Raw genomic sequence first — 17,705 nt, forward strand, 5'->3', positions numbered from 1 at the left:
TCCTCCCTTTTTTGCCGACAACTTGGGAAGATTAGTCTTTCACACAAGCAAGGACGATGATAAAGTAGCTTTGTCAGTAGAGGACAGAGAATTTATCAAGATAATGGACAATGAGTTCCTTAAAGACGAAACCAATCACTGGGTTTCTCCATTACCCTTCCGAGCTACCAGGGTGAGACTCCCGAACAATAGGGAACAAGCTCTGTCTAGATTCAACTCTCTTCAGCGTACCATGAACAGTAAGCCTGAGATGAGAGAACACATCGTTGCCTTTATCGACAAAATATTCCGCAACAACCATGCAGAACCAGCTCCTTCCTTAGGGAAGAACGACGAGTGCTGGTACTTGCCTTCATTTGGAGTGTATCACCCACAGAGAACCTAATCAAATTAGGGTTGTTTTCGACTCAAGTGCCAAACATCAAGGTGTATCTCTTAATGATGTCCTTCTCACAGGTCCTAATCTGACGAATAACCTAGTTGGAGTGCTGATGAGGTTCAGAAAAGAGCTCGTTGCCATCACCGCTGACATTGAACAGATGTTCCACTGTTTCGTAGTCAGAGAGGACCACCGGAATTTCCTCAGGTTTCTGTGGTACAAGAATAACGACACCAACGCAGAGATGGCAGAATATCGAATGAGGGTACACGTATTTGGAAACAGCCCTTCACCTGCCGTGGCAACTTACGGCCTTCGGCGAACTGCATTAGAGGGAGAATCCAAGTACGGTAAAGACGCCAGAGACTTTGTAGAAAAGGACTTCTATGTAGACGATGGACTCAAATCACTACCGACTGAAGAAGCGGCTATCGATCTGCTCAAAAGGACTCAAAGTATGTTGTACCAAGCTAAACTTAGACTACACAAAATTGCTTCAAACAGCCTGGCCGTTATGAGGGCCTTCGAATCACGCGATCATGCACCAGGATTCAAGGACATTAACTTGGGACTGGACAGTCCACCTGTGCAGAGGAGCTTGGGCCTCAGATGGGATCTCTCAGCCGACTCCTTCGGTTTTCAGATAAGTTGTGCAGACAAGCCATTCACAAAACGAGGCGTCCTATCAGTGGTAAACAGCCTATTTGATCCGCTGGAATTTGTAGCGCCCATCACCATACAAGGTAAATCTCTACTGAGACAGTTTTCTGAAACAGTCAAGGATTGGGATACCCCACTTCCCTCCGAGAAAGAGCAAAAATGGGAAACCTGGAAGCGATCCTTGTGTGCCTTGGATGAGACCCATCGAGAACGTCCCTGATGGGTGAACAGGACTGTATCAAGCTTCGCAGATCTTCTCCATTCCAAGTTGGAAAATAGGACTAATCTATGTTTTTGCATTCTAACATGTTTTTTTTTACAGGTTGTTTATATTTTATGGACATTCGTCATAGTGAAATCCCCAAAGTGAATTTCAGACGGGGAGTGTGCTGTTCCTTTCATATTGAATTTCTGCACTGTATTATTTCTTGTTTTACCTATGTTGTTTAAGTCTATTGTTCTCTGCTGCCATCTGCTGGCCGGAATTTGTATGCTGCACGCCTCGTTCGTTGTCTATAAAGTTTTATCTCTGGGCGTGGTTTTAGCAGCCTTGGGCCTGGTCACTTCCTGTAGCCTTTTTCAGTGCTGCATTGCTTTGTGACTGGAGACACACACCTCGGCTTGTGAAGGCATCAGTTTTTGACCAGCAGTTGCCTCAGCAGTTAGCCTCAGGAAAGACATCCACATCACAGCATCTACTGCATTCCTGTATTGCATCACTGTATGTCACTGCTCTGGATCAAATAAACCCACGTTTGATTGCATCCTCATGTCTACGTCTGGATCCATCTAACCTGAGCATCTGCCGGTCCGGTCTGCTCCACTGCTTGGATACGAAGGTAGGACAGTCACAAAGTCATTATCAGTTACACCTTCATTCGCCTTCATGTGGGGACAGAACAAAACGCAACACTTTCGGTTTTGCTCCCATTTTGCATTAGCTGAACTCAAAAATCTGAAACATTTTCTACATACACAAAAGACCCATTACTCTCAAATATTATTATTATTATTTATTATTAAAGCGCCATTCATTCCATAGCGCTGTACATATGAAAAGGGGTATACATACATAATACAGACAATTGCACTAAGCATAAACAAGACGAGTTACAAACTGGTACAGAAGGAGAGAGGGCCTTGCCCGTGAGGGCTTACAATCTACATGGTATGGGAGAAGGACACAGTAGGTGAGGGTGAAGTTGGTCATGGCGGTATAGAGGCAGCAGGGTCACTGGTTGTAGGCTTGTCTGAAGAGGTGGGTTTTCAGGTTTCTTTTGAAGGATTCCACTGTAGGTGAGAGTCTGATATGTTGGGGTAGCGAGTTCCAGAGTGTGGGGGATGCACGGGAGAAATCTTGGAGGCGATTGTGGGAAGAGGAGATAAGAGGAGAGTGTGGGAATGTATGGGGAAAGTAGCTCAGAGATGTAGGGAGAGGACAGGTTGTGGACGGCCTTGTATGTATTTGTTAGTATTTTGAACTGAATTCACTGGGCAATGGGGAGACAGTGAAGGGATTGGCAGAGGGAAAAGGCAGAGGAGTAACAGGGTGAGAGGTGGATTAGTTGGGCAGCAGAGTTGAGGATAGATTAGAGGGGTGCGAGAGTGCTAGATGGAAGGCCACAGAGGAGAATGTTGCAGTAGTCTAGGCGGAGATGATGAGGGCATGTACAAGCATTTTCGCAGATTCAAAGTTAAGGATAGCACGGATGCGGGAGATGTTTTTGAGTTGGAGGTGGCGGGTGGTGGAAAGGGTTCGGATGTGCGGTCGGAAGGAGAGGGCAGAATCCAAGGTCACTCCAAGGCAGCGGACTTGGTTGACCGGGGAGAGTGTGCAGCCATTGATCGTGATAGATAGGTGTGTTGGGGGGGTTGAGCAAGATGGGGGAAAGATGATGAATTCTGTTTTATCCATGTTAAGTTTTAGAAAGCGAGAGGAGAATAAGGATAATATAGAAGATAGACATTGTGGGATTCTGGATAGTAGTGGTGATGTCTGGACCAGAGAGGTAGATTTGTGTGTGGTCAGCACATTGTTCACAAATCTGTCTAAATCTGTGTTAGTGAGCACTTCTCCTTTGCCATGATAATCCATTCCACCTCAAAGGGGTGGCATATCAAGGTGCTGATTAGACAGCATGAATATTGAACAAGTGTGCCTAAGGCTACTTTCACACTCGCGTTTGGTGTGGATCCATCATGGATCTGCACAGACGGATCCGTTCAGATAATACAAATGTCTGCATCCGTTCAGAACGGATCAGTTTGTATTATCTTTAACATAGCCAAGACGGATCAGTCTTGAACACCATTGAAAGTCAATGGAGGACAGATCCGTATTCTAAAGTGTCATAGAAAACAGATCCGTCCCCATTGACTTACATTGAGTGTCCGAACGGATCCATTGGGCCTAGTTTCGTCAGACGGACACCAAAACACTGTAAGCAGCATTTTGGTGTATGCCTCCAAAGCGGAATGGAGACGGAACGGAGGCAAACTGATGCATTCTGAGCAGATCATTTTCCATTCAGCATGCATTAGGGCAAAACTGATCCGTTTTGGACCGCTTCTAGGAGCCCTGAACGGGTCTCACAAACGGAAAGCCAAAACACCTGTATGAAAGTAGCCTTAGACTGCCCAAAATAAAAGGCCACTCTGAAATGTGCAGTTTGATCACACAGAATAATGCCACAGATGCCGCAATGTTTGAGGGAGAGTGCAATTGGCATACTGACTGCAGGAATGTCTACCAGAGCTGCTGCCCATGCAATGAATGTTCATTTCTCTACCATAAGCTGTCTCCAAAGGCGTTTCAGAGAATTTGGCAGTACATCCAACCAACCTCACAACAGCAGACCACGTGTAACCACACCAGCCCAGGATCTCCACCCAGTGGCGGATCCAGAGCCTGGTCTCGGGAGGGGTACTTCCAGATTATTTTCTGTCCGCCACCACAAAACAATGGTGCTTATAGAACAGACTCCACAGTGTAGAGGTATACTGTATATTGTGTGGCACAGTGTAGAGGTATGCTGTATATTGTGTGGCACAGTGTATGCTATATGTGTATAACAAACATATTCCACATGAAAACTTACAATTACTTGGCTTAGCCCTTGGGGATCTCGGACACCACTTCAACACTTTGACCGGGGGGCTCGGCGGAGCTGATGTGTTTTATCCTAATGAGAAAGATTTCATAATAAGGATTTGGAGAAGGGGCAGAGGGATAGCAGAGCAGGGAATAATAAAGCCCACCATAATGCCCCCCAGTAGAAATTATTCTCCTTATAATGTGCAAAACATACCCCCTTGTAATGCCCCAGGTGAGCTAATGTCCCCATAGTGCCCCCATAATGTGCCAGTATAAAATATCCCTATATAGTGCCCCCAGTAAATGCCCCCATAGTGCTCCACACCCTCCTTCCTCCTAGTGCCCCCCATAATGTACCAGTATAAAATGCTCCAGTAGATGCCCTCAGTGTCCCCCATAATTTGCAAGTATAAAATACCCCTTCTTAGTGCCACCCGTAGATGACCCCATAGTACTCCTCTCCCCCCTTCCCCATAGTACCCACCAAAATGTGTCCCAGTATAAAAATTGTACTGTACAGAGCACCCCATAAAAATACCCCTTCTTTGTGGCCTCAGTAGATGCCCCTATAGTGCCCCCAATAATGTTCCAGTAACAAGAGCAACCCCCCCAATCATGTGCCAGTAATAGCAGCTCCCCCATGTGCCAGTAATAACAGCTCCCCCATGTGCCAGCAATAACAGCCCCCCCATGTGCCAGCAATAACAGCCCTCCCCATGTGCCAGCAATAACAGCCCTCCCCATGTGCCAGCAATAACAGCCCCCCCATGTGCCAGCAATAAAAGCCCCCCCATGTGCCAGCAATAACAGCCCACCCCCCATGTTCCAGTAAAAGTATTGTATATATATAAAAAAAAACAAAAAAAACCACATACTTACCTCCATGTCAGCGATGCGATGCAGGCCTCTTCCGGCCTGTGTCCCGCGCTGTACGGCTCAGGCCTCTGATAGGCTGCAGGCACTAGTGCCTGCAGCCTATCAGAGGAAGGGAAAGGGACACGCCTCTCCCTCCCCTGCCTCAGCACAGTCATCTGTATCGCTGTCCTGAGGAGTAGTTATGACTGTGCTCGTGCGCACGTTTAGGAGATTGCAGGCGATGGGGGTTTTTCAAAGCCTATGGTCGTGCTGAGGTAGTTCAGTGACAGTTAAGTGACCCAGAAAACAATGATTCTGCAGCCCATTGTTGGCCTAGTAGGCTTTAATGATCACCTTAGATCACGGGTGTCAAACACAAGGCCCGCGGGCCGAATCCGGCCCGCTAGACCTCGTCATGTGGCCCGCGCAGCGAGCGAGCTGGCGGCGGCGGCTGGGCACAGGGAGATGAGCGCTTCCATTGTGGAAGCGCTCATCTCCAGTCATCTGTATAGCTGGAGGACTTTCGTGAATTCTCCGCCACCAACTAGGGTTCAAGCCGCAATGTTTTAGTCACCTTTCTGCCTTGAAAACATCAACAGCGGCTGCAACAATAACATTATTTTTCAGGCATGTGTACATGCCTAATTTTTCTGGCCTCTGGTGCTGCACTGTGGCTGCAAAAACAAAACAAAAAAAAAAGGCACATACAAGTGTCAATTCCCCTTCGTGATCGTAACCTTGTTGTGGTGAAGGGGCTTGCGTATCACAATGAAGCGATCATCACCTCTATGAGTGTGTTGGCAATGTTGCCACACCCCAGATGATAAGGCCATTGCTTCATTATTATCAGACCAAAAGCGATCGGCTGGATAATTTTTCATAGAAAAAAAAATATATATATATTATTTTTTTTTAAGTTGTATGGGTGGGTTTTTAATACATAAAATAAAAAAATCATAATAAAGTCTTTTAATAGTTTATTAGAAATAATGCAGACAATTTAAAAAATCCCCATCAATTCCAATACAAAGCAAGTACAAAGCTCAGAACTAAATTATTCCAGGGTCTCGTAATGGTTCTTTAATTCGACAATGGTTAATCAAATCGACACACGTCCCCGGATAGGGGACGTAACAGGGATTAAACTGATAGGAATAGTACTAGTTAAGACACCACTCATATAGGGTGTCACAGCACATTGCTCCGTGCACTTGCAGTGCCCCAACTTGGGAGTAAGAGGACCGACCAAGCTGCTTTTTCCATCTCCCAGTTCCTAAAATCAATTCAGTTTGGTGTATCAGAGTTTGGTCTGTCACTGTGAAGGCAGTCGAAGGTACCCGGCCTAAAATTTTTTTCACAAAAGGCAATCCCACCCTGATATGGGACTAAACTGATGAGAATAGTACTACAGAATATAGCACTCATATCCGGTGTGACAGTAAATTGCACGGCGCAGACCCAGTGACCGTGGCGTGGATTCAAAAAAAGGGGAGGGAGCCAGCGTTTTTTTTAACCATCTCCCCGTTCGAAAAATCAATTTAATAAATGGACCCCAGATTGGGGCGTAACAGGGATTAAACTGATGAGAAGAGAGAACTACAGAAAATACCACTTATATCGGGTGTGACAGTAAATTGCATGGCGCAGACGCAGTGACCGTGGCGTGGATTCAAACAAAGCGGAGGGAGCCAGCGTTTTTTTAACCATCTCCCTGTTCGAAAAATCAATTCAATTCACCTTTCCGGGACCGTTGGTGTTGTACGTGGCTGGGTGGAGGAAGAAACCTTCAATGACATCAACGGGACATGGCTAGCTTGGTATCCAACCTTGTACAAATGGGGAGTTTGCGGTTGGGCAAATGGACTGTTTGCGGTTGTTTGCGGTGCATTAAAAGGGGAGTTTGGTCTGTCAATGTCTGTGAAGCGGGCGTAACCCTTACACTACCTGATCGATACAACATCATACCTGATCGTATACACACACTGGATGTTTTAAACCACGTTGTTAAAAAAAAATTGGATTGTTAGGTGATTTATGCCCTTTATGGATTAAAATCCAACTCTACGTCAACTATGTAATTTTCCATGGGAGTTTTGCCATGGATCCCCCTCCGGCATGCCACAGTCCAGGTGTTAGTCCCCTTGAAACAATCTTTCCATCACTACTGTGGCTAGAAAGAGTCCCTGTGGGTTTTAAAATTCGCCTGCCTATTAAAGTCTATGGTGGTTCGCCCGTTCGCGAACATTTGCAGAAAATTTTATGTTCGCGACATCTCTAGTCACTATCAATATTTTTTTTTTTAAATCCTAAAACTCTGCACTTTGCCTACTAAGCCTAATAATAGACTGACAACTTCTGTTCTGGATAGATCACTTTTTAGCAGTCATCTCATTATCATCACATCCAAGAAAACATCCATAGCACTTTCTCTTAGGCCTCATGCACACAGCTGTTGCACCGGTCAAATTTAATGCATCTGGATCTGTCTGCGGCAACTGCACATTGCATGATCCCCAATATACAGAATGGCCGGCACGTGTTCGTGTACATGAGGCCTTAGATATTGATGACTGATAAATCCTCTGCACCAACCACTGATACTGAGCACAGGCATTTACAATGACATATAACAGCTTATACAGTTAATAACCCAGGATCCACCATTATCAATATTTGATGGACACAGGCAACCTACACCCCCCCCCCCCTGCACAATCAACTCTGGACAGGTCACAAAGCATGTCTTAAAAACTCTGCCATAGAAATCAACTTGTCATCTCCTGTCCATTGTGTCTATGGTCCATGTGGCTGCTTTAAAGCTTACCTGCAATTGCAGTTACCAGCAGTTCAGGAACAATGATTGCCCCATACTCATGTACATAGGATAAAATGTACAATCATAAAATAATATACACTAGGAAAAAATAATAAGTGTCACTATCTGGTTTTACCTAATAAAAAAAATTATACTGTAGGTACTTTAATTCAACAAATCTCTTATCTACTATTTCAAATATGAACATTCTTCATCATCGGCAGCTCCCCCACCAATTTTTTTTAGCCCTCATATCTGTAGAGGGCTAAATTTGAGATTTAAATGTTTTTAGTAGAACAATCAAAAAGTTTACATGTTAATTGTTAGGATTTAACATTTCTTTATTGAAAGTACAGATGAATAAGCAGCAGTTCAGATTCAGAATATTGTATGGTAAAGCAACATATGAATGTAGAAGCTTGTGGATCCTTATGTGAATGCAACAAAATAGGCAGGTATGAACAGAGTCCAAGAATAATCAGAGTCCAGAGGAATCAGATAGGCAGAACAGGCAGGTTTGAATGGAATCAAAGAAACAGGCGGATAGAACAGACAGAGAGTCCAAGGATTCAAGCAGGAGTGTGGCCACATAGCGATGATGAAGAAGAGCTGGAGTAGTTGAACTGTGGCTTGGCTTGGAGCAATACAATGCAGAATTGTGGACATAGCAGGCAGACAGGCATCAGGACCTGACAGGTATCCTCGTGGCAAGCAGACAGGCATCAGTACCAGACAGGAGCCACTGTGGCAGGCTGAATAGAATCAGACTAGCACAACTCACCATAGCACATGAACCTTGTAACATGGACACTCAGGCAGAGTGTGAGCCAAAAAACAAGGCTTATAACAGGAACTGATTAACTTATTAGCAACAGCTTGGGAGCTCCACAGAGAACTAAGCAGAAGTAACCCTTGCACTGCTGGAGAGAGAGAGGCATCGGCGGACACAGACCACCAATGTAACATTTATCTTCTATTACTCAGGAGAATCCTTACATTAGGGCAAACCAAAGATAGAATGTTTATACTACTATTATATATCCTGTAATTAGCTTTTCATATAATTTAATAATGATAAGTCCAAGAGGAATACTTTAGATCTGCCTTAATTGCATCACAATAAGAAGTTTATTTAGAAAAGCAAAGGTTAAAGGGGAGATTTATCAAAATTGGTGTAAAGGAAACTAGCTTAGTTGCCCAATCAGATTCCACTATTCATTTTTCAAAGCTTCTTTTGAAAATGAAAGGTGGAATGTGATTGGCTGCTATGGGCAACTAAGCAAGTTTTCCTTTACACTTGTTTTGATAAATCTGCCCCAAAGATCTTAGATCTTGCACCACTACTTTAAGGTAGGTGGAGCTATGGCAATGACACATGGTCATTTTGATCAAGTAGAGAGAAGAGTGTTTTTCAGAGCAGAATGGAGGAGCTGAATTGCACAGAGTGGCTAGGAGCTGACCTCAATGCACTTAAAGAATCCCAGAGTTTTCAGAAAACGTTTGATATGTCAGACACCCACCATTCCAAAACCCCACATATCATGATCTCTCTCCTCACAGCAGGAGATGGAATCAGAAAGTCTATGGACCCATCTCAATTCAGCCTCCTGCTGTCACTGTAGGTAAGATAAGAGAAGGAAACAGAACACGGCAAAGCAAACAAAACAACTGACTAGGCCCCAAATGCTAGGGAACACCTACTAGTAATCCCTAAAATACTTTCCCTAAGCTGCTATGCCCATGTGCATATCTCGATGGTAGATATGCACATGCCCACATACCTAGGACTATAACAAACCCTCAGCTGTAGGGAAGAGGGAAAGAGACACCCAGCTTCTTTAACAACCGAAGGAGCTAGAGTCACCCTAGAGGCCTAGTAAAAACAGACACAGAAGGAAAAAGGACTTATCTAGAGATGTGTTGGAACAGACGATCCACCAAACTTCCAGAGCTCACACAAGGCAGAACTATAACCTGCAAAGGCTATAGGGGCTGGAAGGAATAAATAGCCTCACCAACTACCTAAAGAACAACACCTGGGAGGAGGTGGGATTCTGTTCAAACCCACAACAAAACAAACTGTCAGATTGAGTCACGTGCAGCAACTCTGACAGATCTCCTCAGAACACCCACAGGGCAGGGCATGATACCTGCAGCGAGGAGACAGAGCACACAATGTGAGTGCTTCTCATTCCTCAATCTAGCAATCAGTGGGGATCTCACCACTCAGATTCTCACTGATCAAAACCTTTGATATGTCTTTTAGTGTTGGTCAAGCACCAAAGTGCTCTGGTGCTCGAGTAGAACAGTTCCCGATGCTCGAGTGCTCTGCAGAGCGCCCAAGCACAATGGAAGTCAATGGGAGAACCCGAGCATGAGCATTAAACCAAGCACCCCCTGCTCTAAAGAGGAGCGGGTGTCGGGACTCTAGTTCGGCTTAGGAGTCCCTGCACTGTGAAGTTTCACTATAAGATGATCCTCTCAACAATATTGTTCAGTCCAGGAAGCCTTATCTAAGATATAATAGTATCTTGATTGAACTTTTTGACTTTTTGTATATATTTTCATTGATCAGATATGTATTTCTGTAGAAGCTTCTCTAGATATAAATAAAATAATACCTATGTGCTACCTACACAAAAGATATATATGTAGACTCTTTGATTGATATTACTTATTGATATGTTCACTAAATATATAAAAGGTTAAATTTATCAAAACTAGTGTAAAGGAAAACGGTCTTATTTATCCTTCTTTGCAACCAATCAGATTCCACCTTTCATATTTCACAGCTGCTTTGGAAAATTAAAGGTGGAATCTGATTTGTTAAATTTCCCTCCCATGTTTCAAGTGAAAATCTTAGTACTGATTATCGTTCTGTTCTGTCTACTAGTGGCAATAAAAGTTACCTCACAGATCTGTAAATACCAAATCTGGTAAAGCCAACTGAAATCTAGAAAATGATAAGGCAATTCAGATACAGGACTGTAGGTATTCTCTTCAGTAAATACACAGGTACAGCTTAAATACAAACAACTTAAATGCAAACTTTAGGGCCTCATCTGTATGTGGTTGCAATATGTATGGTGAGATTTTAACTATATTAAAGGGGTTCTCCAGGCTGTCTTTGGAAACAGAGAATCTATACTTTCCTACTCCCCACTTCTCCGGCACTCCGCGCTGTTTCCTCTGTGTCCATGCACCGGTCCCAGGAGTGTTTGCATCCGATGCTGCATGGACGTGGTCATATGCTCCACTGCAGCCAATAACTGGCTTCAGTGTTGATGTGGCCACAAGCAACACATCACCACTGAGGCCAGTCATTGGTTCAGTTATTAGCTGAATGAAAAACCTTTAAAATTATGCATATATTTTAGTGAGCTGGATGGAATACAGGTATATTTAGCACAGAATATTTAATGCCTCTACTGACTACTGGGAGAGTGTTGAAGCTGTGATTTTCCTTATTGCCCATTCTATTTGGCGCTGAAGGTAGGCAACTGAAATGGGGTTCCTCTTCTCAAAAAAAAGATATAGAAGGTTTGATTAAAGCTCAGTTTATACTTGTTTTGTCTGTGTATTACGAGAAATCCAGGAGTACTATATGTTACTATCAATGATGTGAAAATATTCAATAGTACATGGGTACTCAACTGGAGGACAATGGTCCTAATCTGGATCATGGCAGCCAGCTGTCTAGACCTCTGCATATCCTGCTCTCAACTGTATCTGTGCCCTCATATACAGCTGAATACAGTGGTGAAGTAGGGAGCCTTTAGTGATTCAGTGCTGGCAGGCAAGGTTTAATGACATCATTGTGTCTGCCATGCTGAGCCACAGACAATAGAGCACAGAGCAAAGATCTATTCCACTTTGTGCTGGCTGTGGCTCAGCACAGCAGTGCATTGTGCCTGCTAACAATGAGTCACTGATGGAGAAACTGCAGAGCTGATAGCAGGGAACATGGGGAAGGTACATATTTAAAGTGAAGGTAATGCAGGACATCCCTCCACGTGGGAAACAAGGGAGCATCACTATGCAATCTTTGAGGAGGGGATTAAGGGGAACTTAGGACAGCATCTCCATGAGGGAGCATTTTAGAGGTCATCATATTGTGTGGTCTGCCACTTAATGGGGCATCACTGTCAGTAGGCACTTGAGGGGACATCACTCTGAGAGAGCCACATAAGGGGACATTGTGTGAGGGACTGCTTTAGGAGGCACCACTACAGTATGTGAGAGGGCATTCGAGGAGCATCACTGTGTGAAAGCCACTTAAGGGGATGGCATACTATGTGAGGGCCACTTAAAAGGATATAATACTGTGTGGGGTCACTTAAGAGATCACTGTAATGGGGTACTTAAGAGGGTATCATAATGCTTGTGGGGGCCACATAAGGGGGAATCAATCTGTGAGGGAGTATTGAAGGGTCATCATTTTTTAGAATATTCATAATTTTTTTCCATCTGAAGTCATGATTCCACACTGCTTAAGTTGCTTGACAAGCAACTTAAGCAGGGTGGAATCATAACTTCAGATGGAGAAAAATGACGAATATTCTAAAAAACGATCATCTCACAACAGCGAATAGTCTTGTCATAAGACTATGCAACCAATAGAGGGCGCTGTTCATAAATCATCAATCAAGACTATTCGCTGTTGTGAGATTGTGAAAACTCAGATCCGATGGTATATTCTAACCCAGAGGCATTCCCATGGTGATGGAGACGCTCCATGTGCACGACAACGGGCACTGACTGGAGCGGGCAGAAATCATAAGGTGCCCGGACAGATAAGAACAGTTTTTTTGGGAACCAGATACCCTAAGCAGGGGGGAATCATGTGTACTGTTCACTTCAGATAGATGATGAAAAATGACGAATATTCTAAAAACAAATAAATAGCAATATATTCATATTGCTATATATTCGTTTTTTTTTCGAATATTCGCAACTATATGACAAATATTCTACAAAATATTTGTCAAATATTGCGAATTCGAATATAGCCCCTGCCGCTCATGACTACACACCACTGGTGTTGTGCCTCCTTACATTTATTTTGCAGCTCGGACTTTCACCCAACGGCAGCCCCAGGTATGTAAACTTAGTTGAGTACCCTTGCTATAGTATGAGTAACTGTAATATTGAGTAATTGTTGGAAGCAAATATTGCATGTGACTTAGTACCCCCAGAAAATATTCAATGTATGTGTGGCCGGTTTCTTTAGTTTCCAAAGTGGTTCATTAAATTAGTTTACTTGTTAATTGAATATGAAGTAAAAACCTTAATTTAATATCAACATGGCAGATTATCAGAAAAAGTAAAGCAATGAACAAACAAAAATTCATGCTTAAAATTGAAAATGTGAGTGATGTTTGCTGTGCTTTGTGGCTGTACAAAAGTGACAGAGTGTGGATGTTCATCAAATTCTTGATCACAGGTAGTGATGAGCAGCAGGGGCAATAATCGAATTTGCGATATTTCGCGAATATTTGGGCGAATATTCGCCATATATTCGAGAATTCGCGAATTCATGATCTTCAGGCATTATTTTCTTGATTGCGAAAATTCGCACAAAATTCGATTACGAATATATTTTGCAATATTTTAAATATTCGCGAATTCTCGAAGTGCCTATATTCGCGATTAAAATTCGCAATTTGAATATTCGTGATCAACACTAATCACAGGGAGTACAATATCAGTGTTCTGTGTGATTTTATTGTATGTTGCTCCACACTCAATTCTTTTGTTCTGTGTCAGTATTGTCCTTGTCTTGATTTATTTTGAAATATACCAAGAAGTGAAAATGCTCCAGCAGCTGCAGTTACGAACCCAACGGCACTTATAGCTCTGTTGGCCTGCAAAAGAACACATGTGCATCTAAGACTATGTGACTATATATCACATTCTAAATTGACATCTCACTGGTAAAAATTAGCAAAATGGCAGATTATAAGTGCTGTTTCTATAAGTAGAAGTGGTTTATAGTATGGTTCACATTAGTGCTCCTTTGGTTGCTCTTTTCTTGCATGCAACAAATCCAAAACAAGTTAACTATAGCACTTGGGGGGAGATTTATTAAGACCGGCGTTATGTACACCAGTCTAAAAGGGGTTACCAGGGTTGCACTGCGATCTTGTGCAGCAGCCACTTCAGGGATCACGTGCAGCACATTGGGCATATGATCCTAGCCTGGGGTTAGAACCCACATTGCATGTGTGCATTTGAATATCTCATCACAGATTCAGACTAGCTCATGCACTGTGGGTTCTAACACCAAGCTATCTTATGCACAATATACGGCAAGTGATCCCAGAAATGAGATTGTGGTAAAACCCAACTAACCCCTTTAATTTGTACTGTGCTGGCGTGAGATGCATCAAAATTAAGAGGCATACTCTCCTTTTGTGGTGCATGTTGGGTCACCTGTGCTCCAAAGCTGAAATCTACTGCAGTCATGGTGTTAAATGTCAGCCAGTAGAGGTCCCACCTACGGTCTGTCTCCACTTGACAACATCCTGCCCACCTATAGGAAAAGTGATGAGGGTGTCCAAGAATTTTATGGAGTTATAAATGTTATCTCAAATTGGCACCTGGAATTAATTTGAAACTTTTCTAAGCCTAAAAAATGGCTGAGAGCCACAATAAATATCCCCCTAAATGCTAGTATAATTCTGACCTGTTCCATAGACCTTTACAGAACAGGGAGAATAAACATTATGCAGGGGATATTTATCAAAACTTGTGCAAAGAGAAAGTAGTTTTTCCCAAAAATCTGTGAACAATGAAAAGTTAAAACTATGGCCATCTCCTCCACTTTTCCAATGCACTAGTTTTAATGTCTCTCCCATGTCCTTATTAGCTAATATATTGTAAATGCTGGAGGTAGTGTTCATTCAGAGTATAATCCAAGAAGTGAAATATTTAGGACATCAGTTCTAGAAGTTCAAGTGTTTGAAGTGGCTAAAATGGACAAGAGTAAGGATCTGAGCCACGCTTACAAAGGCAAAACTGTGATTGCTTGATAATCAATTCACCTCTCTGCAGGCTTTAACTCTAATTTTCAGTTGTCCCTAAACTAGTGGATTAAGACTAGCTACAATTATGTCTCCCATAGACTACACAGAGAAAAAAAAAATGGAGATTTTGCTCCCTAGTTCTCTCTAAATTATACTGAGCAGTACTGAAGTAAATTGAGCACTTGGGAAAAGTCTGTGACTCTTCCTTTCTCACTGAAGTCCCACCCTTCTACATAGACTTCTATGGGCACCTGTAACTTGATCCTTCAGTGAGCAGACAGTCTGTCTTGGTCTCACAACATGAATTTAGCAAGAATCTCAGAATGAATGTTAATTTAGTAAAGAAGGTAGGGGGAAAAGGAGCTTATGATGGGAAAAAGTTATTTTTCTCTAAGATATATTACAACGTTTATATTTTTCAATTCTAGTAATTTATGCAAAGTTATTTGAAAAGTTAGTGACTATTTAATAAATAATGTTATAGCATATTACCTGATCAGATACGGCTTCTCCGTAACGAAGCAGTGTGACAAAATGTTCACAGTTATTTCCAAGAAGGTCATAGCATATTTCCTGTCCAATAAATATCTCTGCACGTTGAATAATTTCTTCTGCTGGAAGTGGTGTGTACTTATCATCATACTTATTGTTCACTTTGTAAGTATCATTTCCCACAACATCTTTGAGGAGCTGCATCTTTGCAAGAGCCTTTCTGCTGAAGACAGACTTTGCACTTGAAAATGAGGCAACTGTGTTTTCTTCTGTTAATGAAAGAGGGAAAGTTTCAGCTGAGGTTCATGAAATTCTGTTTCATGATACCAATATTTGATTGAATTACAGGATGCAGTACTACTGTCAAGATTCAGTAGTTGCCCTTTAGAACAATCAACAAAAACAGGCCATTGCCAGACTATAGGAACACAATTGATAGACTTGGATACCTGGGATGTGACCCCATGATCCTGCCTTTGGATCCATAAAATTAAACATTTCTTTAGTTAGTGATTAGTTATGTGCATACGTTTCTATGTAAAAGTACAATAACGTTGCCAAACCAATATAGCAGATTAGTCATTATATTATTAGTATGACTCCATACTGTTTCATGAAGCTCAGTAGTCAAGATGCACCAGGTCCATTGTTGAAACCCATATGTGTAAAGGATTTCTATAGTCCAGAATTAATAATAGTAGTCCCTATAACCTTAAAATTGTTATTATTAGCATGTTAGAAATGAGAGATACAAGAATCAATCGAGTAGCCATTCAGTCTCCTGGAAAGGCAAAAAAGAAACTAGTCTACCAAAGATGAACTTTGACCAAACCAAGCATTCAATAAATTAATCCACTTGGTCTTCAGGAAAGAACAGTAAACCACTGAACATCAAAGAGTAAAGCGTGTATCCCTTTTTAAAAGATTTCAAAGACTCATTTTCATGCTAAAGTAACAATAAGGTTAAAGTGTTCTTGAGTTTTGGTAAAACTTTTCATGATATAGAGACATATGGAAAGTTTTGATAGGTGTGGGTCTGACTGCAGAGATCCCCACTGATTGCTAGAATGATGACAGAGAAGTGTGTGCATGTCACACTGTCTCTCTACTCACTGCAGAGGATAGAATCAAAATGGGCCTATAGACTTCTATTAACACTGTTTCCTGCAGGGAGGAGAGAGCACAACATGTCCTCCTTCTAGTGATTAGTGGGGGTCACAGCACTCAGACTCTCTATGACATATCAAAAGTTTTACCAAAACTTAGTGACCCTTTAACAATTTCACTTTATATTTTCCTATTTAAACTAGTGTGCTTAAAAACAAAATGATCTTCTCCATACATACCCATTGGTGCAACATTGATGACATAGCCATCACCAAGATATAGTGCCCAATGCTGGTATGCTGGCCGGAATATTTCAATTAGGTCCCCAGGCTGGAGATTATTAGGAATCTCCTCATTGTGTCTGTCAATTGAAGCCATCTGAAAAACAGAAATTGAAAACTATTCCTATTATATCTTTGAAACATTAATAAATGTATATTCTCAATGCCAAAGTAATGTGAATTGCCATGCTAGGAGCGAAGATGGGAATGGCCATGTTCAGAGTCCATATAACTAACTAACCTTATCATAGGTAAATTCTTCTGTATTATCCATATATTGTAATTAACAAAATACATATCATAAATCAGTAGCTTCAAAATTATTTGTACAAGGAGGCCTGTATTTTCCACTATGAGGGGTATTCAATAAGTTATCTATCCCGGAATGTTCTGTTCATGTTAGAGAGCTGAGCTTGCCTGTGCAGATTGAGACATGTATGGATATACAACACACACAGAAGCAGTTCAGTCTGATAAAAGTACTGGAAGTGACAAGATAGCAAGTGCAGTACAGTGCGGGTCTACAAAGAAAGTAAGGGATTTGGAGCTTCATTCTGTGATTACGGTAAATTCCTTACAAAGGAACAAAAGAAGCCTAAAGAAATCCATGAAAGGATGATTACTGTATATGGAACAAATTGACTTTGATCTGAATTTCAAGAAATTTATTATTTGCAACGAATCCGAATTTCGTGCTTCGCAGTAATGAATTGTATTTTTCCTAAAATGGTGGCTACACGTGTTAGAAAGTGAAAGTAAGAAGCTTGAGAATGTGGCATGACTAGAGTTAAGCGGACACCTGGATGTTCAGGTTCGACGGGTTAGGCCGAACTTCACAAAAAAGTTTGAGTTCGGAACCCGAACTTGACCCGAACTTGATCCCAAACCCAAACCCTATTGAAGTCAATGGGGACCAGAACTTTTGAGCACTAAAATGGCTGTAAAAATGTCATGGAAAGGGCTAGAGGGCTGCAAATGCCAGCAAAATGTGGTTAAG

General features: G+C 42.1%; 1 protein-coding gene across 1 annotated transcript; it reads right to left on the minus strand.

Moving 5' to 3' along the window:
* Nucleotides 1-13,565: 13,565 nt before the first annotated feature.
* Nucleotides 13,566-16,805, minus strand: PLAAT1 (phospholipase A and acyltransferase 1). Its single transcript, XM_040429995.1, has 3 exons — nucleotides 16,667-16,805; nucleotides 15,321-15,589; nucleotides 13,566-13,667 (listed from the first exon to the last, which is right to left on the minus strand). The coding sequence occupies exons 1-3, from the start codon at nucleotides 16,803-16,805 to the stop codon at nucleotides 13,566-13,568; spliced, it is 510 nt and encodes a 169-aa protein (XP_040285929.1).
* Between the last annotated feature and the right edge of the window lie 900 nt (nucleotides 16,806-17,705).

This window comes from Bufo bufo, chromosome 4 (genome assembly GCF_905171765.1).
Source record: "Bufo bufo chromosome 4, aBufBuf1.1, whole genome shotgun sequence".
In the NCBI taxonomy this organism is placed as follows: Eukaryota; Metazoa; Chordata; class Amphibia; order Anura; family Bufonidae; genus Bufo; species Bufo bufo.